The sequence below is a fragment of the Centropristis striata genome, chromosome 8, assembly GCF_030273125.1.
Source record: "Centropristis striata isolate RG_2023a ecotype Rhode Island chromosome 8, C.striata_1.0, whole genome shotgun sequence".
NCBI classification, from domain to species: Eukaryota; Metazoa; Chordata; class Actinopteri; order Perciformes; family Serranidae; genus Centropristis; species Centropristis striata.
The window spans coordinates 39131377-39141352 of record NC_081524.1 but is presented as its reverse complement, the minus strand read 5'-3'; the positions used below and the strand labels follow the sequence as shown (position 1 = coordinate 39141352).

The window sequence follows — 9976 nt, the reverse complement described above, 5'->3', positions numbered from 1 at the left end:
CATTACACTTTTAAAACACCAGACATACACTGCCTCACACAAAAAAAATTATTATTCCTGTCACGTGAGACATAGGGCAGTCTATTAATAATAATGAATCCTTTTTTTAAAGCATGTCTTGTGCTCTGAACTCTTTTCACCTATGCTATATACTTTCAGAGTTTTACTGTCATCAACCAATGGGGGGGGGGGTGAACTCGGGATGACGTGATGATCACCTTTCATTGTCCATGGTGAAATTAAATCTGTAGTTTAATGTCTCACATCTACTATATTGTACAAGTATACTCTCCATAGAGTTGTTAATTAATGTTACACTGACACAGTATAATAAAAGGGAGATACTGTTGGACTGACTGAACTACACTGTGACTTAAAAAACCTAATCAGCCAGTTAACATTTCACTGAACACTTGAGAGACCAGAAATGACTGCTGGATCTCTTTATTCAGTATATGTGTGTGTGTGTGTGTGTGTGTGTGTGTGTGTGTGTGTGTGTGTGTGTGTGCGTGCGCATGTCTCCTGTCTGCAGAATTAAATTTACCACCAGCTTCCTCTTTGCCATCCTGTCACTTTACCATTAACACACCGCACAAGGGTTTTTCTACATTGACCTGAGCAGCACACACAGAATAGTTTCACTTTGTCACATGCTTGACTTGATAAATGAGTGAATACAATGTAACGGGGTGGATGTGTCCACACATACAGATACATAAAGGCTTTCTTAAACTCATTAAGTCATATGAAATCTAAAATCTTCTTCCCTTAATGTTTTATGATACATGAAGCTGTTTTGAGGGGCAGCTGCACATACAGTAGATGCTCAGTGCATCTGCATTGTTAACCATGCTACATGCTTTACTTTACAGTATGTGTTAGCAGCAGGAAGTCTGCATTTAGTTCTTATCTGTCACTATCATAAAGCAATCATGCCTGCTAAAGAGGAAATTCAAAAGGTGTAACTAGTGCAGAATGTGATCTTACTGAGAAATGGATTGCAGAGAAAACTAGAAAATTTCCTCAAACAATTAATACTAGTAATGTCATGATACTATATAATATACAAGGAGCACACCTACAACAAACATTCATCTTCAAGCATTTATTTATACAGCAACCTATGCCCTTTAACCTAAAAATGTGTGTGTGTGTGAAACATTTGTATCTGGAGGAGTGTATCTTTAACTGTTATTACATTAAATGACCAGTGTGTGTGTGCGTGCGTGTATCTTTAACTGATATTACATTAAATGACCAGTGTGTGTGTGCGTGCATGTATCTTTAACTGATATTACATTAAATGACCAGTGTGTGTGTGTGTGCGTGTATCTTTAACTGTTATTACATTAAATGACCAGTGTGTGTGTGCGTGCGTGTATCTTTAACTGTTATTACATTAAATGACCAGTGTGTGTGTGCGTGCGTGTATCTTTAACTGTTATTACATTAAATGACCAGTGTGTGTGTGTGTGTGTGTGCGTGCGTGCATGTATCTTTAACTGATATTACATTAAATGACCAGTGTGTGTGTGCGTGCGTGTATCTTTAACTGTTATTACATTAAATGACCACTGTGTGTGTGCGTGCGTGTATCTTTAACTGTTATTACATTAAATGACCAGTGTGTGTGTGCGTGCATGTTGGTGGTGCCCAAACTATAACTCTGACAGCTTTACCAGAGGATTCTGAGTGAGAAGACTAATTTTCCTACGTTTCTATGTATAAATTATTTCTGTAGAGTGGAATTTGCGGCCTGGAGCGCAGTTTTCAAATTTATTTTTTGACAGTTTTACCTCTCCCTCTACACTCTGGCGATGATGTCACACACTGTGACACAAACATTCCGTGCAATACACACCCATTATAATCTCAGAAATTCTCCAAAAATGATCATGGTCATTGAACAGGGATTGATAAAAAACTATGTGACCTATTGAAACGTGGATTAATACACCGATACACAAGACTTGCGTCTACTGTTTAAAGTTTAAATGGAGTCTCTGGGTGAAATTATGCCGGAGAAGTAGACGTTTAAAAATCTCCAATTATTGTTCTTTTTTGCTCATTATTTGTCGGCCGTCTCATTCATTTCAATGCAAAATTTTGGACAGTTTTTCGTGACTTACTGCGCGAAAAATTCATATTCTGTAGAGAAAAGTAATAGCACACCGATCCCGATCAAACCGCATGTTTTGATATATAATTTGTCCTGCAACTCATCAAGTTGTAGGACTAGTAGCGGGATGAAATTGCGTCCGGAGGAGGAATAAGAAAAAATCCACAGTATAACAGTAGTGCAGCACTGGTCCCTACAGATATTGCTGTATGGGACCAGTGCTCGGTGCGATTGCCCCGAGGCCCTAATAACAGTCACGAAACATATTAGCAAGTACAAAAAAGGCAGTTTAATGGTGATTTTTCACAACACATAGGTTGTCAGAGAAAAGTTCTGGATGAGAAAGCAAATACTGAAAGTTATTTTTGGGAAATAAAAAACTTTTTTCAAAAAATATATGTGAATTAAAGGAGGAAGATAAATAGCACTTATATACAGAAGGTAACATATGAATATTTTTTTTACAACTTTCTTGACCCACATCACCCACAACACACAGAGAGACTGCAGCTGTTCCTCCTTTGAACTCAGCAATTGGCGTATATTGCGTCATCCCAGTCAGTCTGTTTAGGAAACAAGAATAACTCATTCTCATCTTTCATGCATTTAAACAACAAATGAAAGAATGAATTAATGAAGAAAACTTTACAAACCTCCACGTTGCCATAAACAGGATCATTGGCATAAATATCAGAGCAGTGCACGTCTTCAAAGCTCCTCTCTTTCCTGAAATTACAATGCAGAAGATGGTTTTTAACAAATTTAACACACACACACACACACACACACACACACACACACACACACACACACACACACACACACACACACACACACTTCTGTTTAAAGTTTGCTTCCTTATGTTATTTTACACCATGAGGATATTTCTATTATATATGTTGAAATAGAAACCTCTTGGTTGCAGTATAATGAGGGAGTGCCACATCTTTGTCTGCCTTCATGGTGCTCATGTGAGGTGTTGGTGCATCCTCAGATCTCCCCCTGCTGGCAGAATAGTAGATTTCATTTAGGAACCTGAAAAACTATGGGCAAGTTTCACAACCAGTGAAACCCAACAATGCAAACTTTTGTTTTCTTCTTCTTCTGTAAATAACTTTTTTCACCTTAAACTGTGTATAAATGTACTCTAGAAATGAACTTAACTTTCAAACGGCAAAGTTAAACACATAGCTACAGCATCATGCCCTATAAAAATTGGAAGCCAGCCTTGACTATTATAAAGACACATTTCAACTCACTACATGAACACATACCTCTAAATGCATGACTTAAATTTAGTAATTATTTACTTTAAATGACAGAAAACATTTTCTATACCAACTTACCATTTTTTAACAATGATAATTGTTATTAAAAGCATCACCAAAATCCCGCCTGCTCCAGAAGCGATGATAATAGCAAGAGTCTGCATCTTACCTGTGCAAAACAAACCATGTGATGTCATTTACATAAAATGCACTCCTTTAGTTTGCAGGTATCAGTATGTAATGCACACTGGTTATTAGGGCCTCGGGGCAATCGCACCGAGCACTGCTGCACAGTGCTGCACTACTGTTATACTGTGGATTTTTTCTTATTCCTCCTCCGGACGCAATTTCGTCCCGCTACTAGTCGTACAACTTGAAGAGTTGCAGGACAAATTATTTTTCAAAATGTGCGGTTTGATCGGGATCGGTGTGCTATTACTTTTCTCTACAGAATATGAAAAACTGCCCAAAATTTTGCATTGAAATGAATGGGACGGCCGACAAAAAATGAGCGAAAAAGAACAATAATTGGAGATTTTTAAACGTCTACTTATCCGGCATAATTTCACCTAGAGACTCCATTTAAACTTTAAACAGTAGACACAAGTCTTGTGTATTGGTGTATTAATTTGCGTTTCGATAGGTCAAATATTTTTTTTATCAATCCCTGTTCAATGACCATGATAATTTTTGGAGAAATTCTGAGATATATAATGGGTGTGTATTGCACGGAATGTTCGTGTCACAGTGTGTGACATCATCGCCAGAGTGTAGAGGGAGAGAAAAAATTGTCAAAAAATAAATTTGAAAACTGCGCTCCAGGCCGCAAATTCCACTCTACAGAAATAATTTATACATAGAAACGTAGGAAAATTTGTCTTCTCACTCACAATCCTCTGGTAAAGCTGTCAGAGTTATAGTTTGGGCGTACGACGCACAGATTCGCTACCAAAACCACCAACAGCCTCATTGGGTCAAATATTAAAAACATAGGGAGATTTCGGAAAAAAGGAAGATGGAACAGTTTTTTTTAGATCGCTCTAACAAAGCTATTTTTTCATTTTTCTTACAAAAAATCACATGTAGACGTTCAGGAAGAACGCGGGACGCTCGGATCGATGATAGGTATTATGGTTTTACCAAAAATGCTTTCTGTTCAAGGCCAGAAATTCCAGTCTGTCCACCTCTGGCTGCTGTCACTCTTTCATTAACAGGTGTCAGTTAATTCTGTTGATTGCTTTGATCTGATTGATCCTTTGATCTTTGATGTGAGAACAGTTACAGATACACACACACACATGCGCGTAAGCACGCACACTCCTCACAAATGCATACACATGCTTCAAACACACGCACGCGCATGCACGCATGCATGCACGCACACACACACACACACACAAATACACACACACACACACCGGCAGTAGCCCCCAAGGCCCTTTAAAAATTTCCCCAGAGGAAATTTTCTAGGTAAAAGTGTCCTTACTGTTAAGAGGTAAAGAGAGTGTGAGGTTGGAGTTGCCCAGCGTGTTGGTTGCCAGACAGATGACCTGAGAGGATCCAAACTCTGCCTGCAGGGTCCCGATGGTAGCAGAGCCGTGCTGCTCAACAATGGTGCTTGGCAGGACTCTGTCTGAAAGCACAAACTGGACCATGCAGGGAGGCTTGGACTCTGCAATGCACACACACTTCATCATATCGGCCTCTGAGGAGCAGGAAGACGCTATCTTAATCTCAGGGGCATCTGGAAGCACAAGAAATATACTTATTAGTTAGCCGTTTAATAAACATCTTTAAATTAAAACTTTCTCCTGTATTGTTACATTGTTTACTTACATAACACATTGAGCCCCACAGGGTTGGATTTGCCTTGCCCCACTCTATTTATGGCAGTGCAGTACAGAGTTGCTGTGTTTCTGGAGACATTCAGCAGCGTGTAGCTGTTTCCTTTATGCAGCAGAGCACCAGTTTGACTGTGCCACTGATAGCTGCTAGCAGGAGGGTTAGCATCACTGGAGCATCTCAGCCGCACATCCTCTCCCTCCTTTACATCTGACTTGTGCTCCACTTTCACATTCACTGGTGCGTCTGCATGGAAACATACAGAAAACTGTTCATGATGCCATTTTTGTTCTCTTTTACAAAGTAATGTTAAAGGTGAACTGGTGCCACTGCACATGAACAAACAAGATAAGAAGAGTCTCCTCCAGCTTTAGCAATGCTCTCAGTGACAATACTACATGCTGATGTTGATGAGTTTACCATGTTTACCATCCCACCACCCAGTTCACCTCCAAAACCAACCCAGTTTACCCAGTATGGGTATAAAAACACAGTTTTTTTTGTTTGCTTCTTTATCTGATTTTAGTGTTATTTTTTATCATTAGGCTTATGTGGTTATTTTGAGACCGACGTGATATAATGATAATTAATGATAAGTAATTGTTGTTGAGAGCCTTTAGTTTTAGTCCAAAATAGTGGACCGGCAGAGACGTGCTACCAGCATGGCTAAAAAACAGCAGGAAGAGTGTTAAAATAACGTGGGAAGTTTTTTTTGTCTGTGTGTGCATTAATATAGGTAGAAGCAGGCAGAATGTGCTGCCCTTCATGCAGCCAGCTCATCCAGTATAACTGACAGTCAGGACGCAACAATGCTCTTTTTCCAATGCAGATGATGACTGAAAATCCTCTGACAGTGACTAAACCTGCAATAAGAGATTTCGAAGCTGCTATATTTGAATGTATGTGTGTTTTGGTAAAACTGCTTCCACATTGGGGGAAAAACCCTGAATGCAGCATGTTGTTGTATCACACTAAAATACCTGTCCATCCACTTTTTTTAAAAATATTGATTTTAGTTTATTCTCTTCATTGATTATCTCTCGCAGGGATTTGTTCTAATTCTTTAACAGTTTTCATATTCCTTGTAACAGTGAATTTCTTTACTTCAAGAGGGCTTTATATTAATATGACTTACTCACAGTACTAAGTTGCTGTTTAAACAACTGGTATAAACACTTACATTGGACTTTGAGGACCCTGGATGCTTGGTGGTGCTGTCCTCCCTTGTACGTTGCGGTGCACTGTAACGTCTTGTTGTTATCAGTGATAGAAGGCTGAAAGGTCAGAGTAGATGTCGCTTTCCACTGGCTGTCGTCAAGCTGCTGGGATTGGATATGTTCCTGTCCGGGGTGATTCCAGGTGAAGACAGGAGGAGAGGTGGGGCAGTAGTGAGGCACAGAGCAGGACGCAGACACATTTTGACCCTCCACTATTTTGTCTTCCATAGAGAAATGGATGGTATTGAGTTCAGCTGTAGAAAGATAAAAAAAATAAAAAAGGACAGGCATTGGAAAGATCAGAAGAAAAGGAAAGTTTGCACTAGTTTGAAACTTTACATTCTACCCCCAAATTTGAATTTCAATTATAAAGTTCTTAAAACACAACACAGGAACTGAAAGCATGTTAGAGAGAACTGTAGAGTAAAGGTATAGTATAGAGAAATTAAAATATTTCCTGTTTTTCAGCTTGTTTTGATGCCATGTGCCCTTCAGACGTTGCTGTTGTTACTTTATCTCATCTATCCCCCCATTCAGATCTAGCATAAAACAAGCAGGAAATTTGGAACTTTTTAGCTGAACAAAAAGTTTTTCCCCCCTTGATTAAACTCTCACATCACAAATATAAATGTTTCAAGTATGAGGGCAGATGAAACTGTTGTCTAACCACCTGTGGGCACAGGATTTAACAATAAAAAGGGTTTTCTGTCTCGAGGAAAGGAACTGTTTCAACTGTGTTTTGATCAAAGTTATTTGAAGCGAGAGGGGGCAACTGGTTAAAATAAACCAAATAAGGAAGTGAGAATGGGATAACTGTTGAGAACAGAAACTTAAAAATCCACTGTAAGCAACTGAGCTTTACTGTCAAATAAACTGTGAAATAAATCCATAAACACTGATATGATATGTATAGTGAAAGAATGTTTTGGAAATATATATATAATTTATCTGACTTGATCTTTGCTTGTTTTGTATGAACTCTCAAATGTAGCTCGCTTTTGATAAAGGTGTCCGCTAAATGAAATGGTAACATTTGGACTCTTGGCTGTTTGCACAAATGTAATATCACATCTAAAGGAGAAAAAGTAAAGTAAATAACATGAATAAATGATTTTCTGACTATCTTGACTCAAATTTCACTAATTTTGAAAGAGAATTCTGAGGGAATAAAGGAATTAACTGTAAATGCTAAAGAAGTTTGGATAAAGCTTTCACTTACAAATCATTGAAATGGAGACTGGATTGTCTCTGTAGGAATACTTTTCATAGTCCGCCATTTCGATCCGGAAATAAAAAGGCCCTTGGTCACTTTGTTGAAGGGGATCCATCTTCAGCGTGCAGTTCTTCTGCCTGACGTCTCCCAGCAGCTCTGTTCGACCCCGATATTGCTGCATCACCTTTGACTTGTCAGGGTGATAGATGAGCTGATGTGACACCTCGGTCCACATCCCAGTGAATTCAGAGATCCTTCTGTCAGATGGATCTGGGTAGTTGAATGAGCAGGGGATCACGACACAGGATCCAGGGAGACCTTTAACTGTGGACGGCACCTTAACTGTCCACTGTGAGGCTTCAGTTTGAATCACTGTGGCAGAATGCAGAAGAAAAGGAGATTAAGAGGCACAAAGAGAGAAGAGGCAAGAACAAGTTGCAAAACAATACACATTCACCTAAAATTGAACAAAAATACAACTTAAATACAGAAAGATTGTTTATTTTACATTTGTGAGCAGTAAAACAGTATAGAAATTGTACTATACCTTTAAAACAAAGGCACCAAAAAAACAGCACACAGAAAGAATACATCTTGTCCTCTCGTGGTCGGACCTATTAATAAGATAAAGTGAGAAAAAAAATGTGTCTTGTCATTTCCCTCTAGTGAGAAAAATGACTTGCTGAGTTTCCATTCCACTTTTAAAACACCAGACATACACTGCCTCACACACAAAATCTGATTTCTGTCCTGTGAGACATAGGGCAGTCTATTAATAATAATTAATCCTTTTTTTAAAGCATGTCTTGTGCTCTGAACTCTTTTCACATATGCTGTATACTTTCAGGGTTTTACTGTCATCAACCAATTAAAAAAAAAGGGGGGGGGGGGGTGTCTAATCAGCTGTTTACATTTTTTTTTACATTCTTTTTTATCTAATTTCTTTTGTGAATAGGAGAACCTATCTCTTGACTTTATCACAAGGTGTGCTGTCCTGCTGCTCTCACTTCCTTCTTTGGGTATTTGACATATTTTAGTAATCATCACTTCTCCAATTTTATTTTTATTGAAGCAGATTCCTCTCTTCATGAAGCATAGACTCTTTGCGCTCATGGCCATCAAGGAACAACTATGTAGCACATTTTCTGATGCAGGAATTGAAACTTATAACTCACATTATAACTCCTTTAATTATTAATTTCTTATTTGAACCATAGAAAGCACTATTGATTTATTGTGAGTACTTTAAATGCTAATGGGCCATTTGTTTGAGCCATTACTTTAACTAAAGAAGTACTGATTTTAGGAATAATGAGTGAGTCACTTTATAAAAATGATTGTTAATGACGTGTCATTTTCAGATTAAGATTAAGATTAAGATTCCATTATTAGTTCCACAATATTAACCCACTTCATTCCTTGACCTGACAGTCAATCAGTCCGCCAGTTACAAGCCTGATTCTCTAAGCTCTAGGCCACAGACTGCCCATGCATACATAGCATTATGTAGTTTATTATTTGAACAGCCTGTGTGTGAATCCGTTTTCTGAGGAAAGGCAACAATCAAAAGCAGCAGCTGAAAGAAAATGACCTTTTCTTGCACTAAAAATAAATCAAGAGGCCAAAACAGCATCAGTTGAAAGGTTGAATGTATTTTACCGACAACATTTCTCGAGAAAATACCTTAAAATAACAACGACATGCAAAGACATAATAAAATGACATAAAACCAGAGTTTTACAAAGATGCAAACATGTTCCGGAACAGCAAGTGCTGGTTGAAGGCAGTGACATATAAACTCTTCAAAAAGTCCATAAATGGTTTGAATGATACATCTTGACGTTTTTAACAAGGAAATCACATGTGGCCTACCTCACAGCCTGTGTTTCACAGATGCAAAGATGTGAAGGCAGCATCTCCTTTGCAAAGTCGATGCACAAAACTACACCATGACGAGGTGTGGCATGTGTGAATTTTTCAGCTCAAATTATTAATAACTTGTAGCTGTTTATCTAAGCTATATAACACCCAATTGGTATGACCAGAACACACCCATTGGCAGCAATAAGACATTCATACATTTCATTTCTACAGAAACCTCTTGCATAGATACAAATGCTGATGCCTCACTTCCTGCTAAATTCACACCTAGAGTCTTGTGGTGAAAATGGTTTTTGCAGAGGCCGACCTTCTGTGCTGCAGTGTTTTCACAGCAGCAGTGACCCCCTTTAAATATCACAACTGAGGAGATCTTCTTGCTGAGTTGTAGACTAAATTGTCCACAGGGAGTCCAGTCAGTCACGGCCCCTGATCTCCA

General features: G+C 38.5%; 1 protein-coding gene across 2 annotated transcripts; it reads right to left on the bottom strand.

The window, feature by feature from the left end:
• Nucleotides 1-2399: 2399 nt before the first annotated feature.
• LOC131975737 (myelin-associated glycoprotein-like) lies at nt 2400-9560 on the bottom strand. 2 transcript variants are annotated; one of them, XM_059338491.1, is made up of 11 exons: nt 9532-9560; nt 8207-8321; nt 7666-8031; nt 6410-6700; nt 5224-5475; nt 4874-5131; nt 3466-3556; nt 3032-3124; nt 2773-2845; nt 2617-2682; nt 2400-2452 (listed from the first exon to the last, which is right to left on the bottom strand). In XM_059338491.1, the coding sequence occupies exons 2-10, from the start codon at nt 8250-8252 to the stop codon at nt 2647-2649; spliced, it is 1506 nt and encodes a 501-aa protein (XP_059194474.1). In that variant the 5' UTR covers nt 8253-8321; nt 9532-9560; the 3' UTR covers nt 2400-2452; nt 2617-2646. The 2 variants fall into 2 exon arrangements, with proteins under 2 accessions (XP_059194474.1, XP_059194473.1); XM_059338490.1 differs by having other exon boundaries at nt 2412-2682.
• Between the last annotated feature and the right edge of the window lie 416 nt (nt 9561-9976).

Excerpts from the sequence above, each read along its gene's own strand:
- LOC131975737 (XM_059338491.1), bottom strand. The coding sequence starts at position 8,252 with ATGTATTCTTTCTGTGTGCTGTTTTTTTGGTGCCTTTGTTTTAAAG. Across the intron at positions 5,476-6,409 it reads CAGGGTCCTCAAAGTCCAAT|ACGCACCAGTGAATGTGAAA; the intron begins GTAAGTGTTTAT and ends GTTTCCATGCAG. Across the intron at positions 3,125-3,465 it reads ATTATCATTGTTAAAAAATG|CAGGGGGAGATCTGAGGATG; the intron begins GTAAGTTGGTAT and ends CTATTCTGCCAG.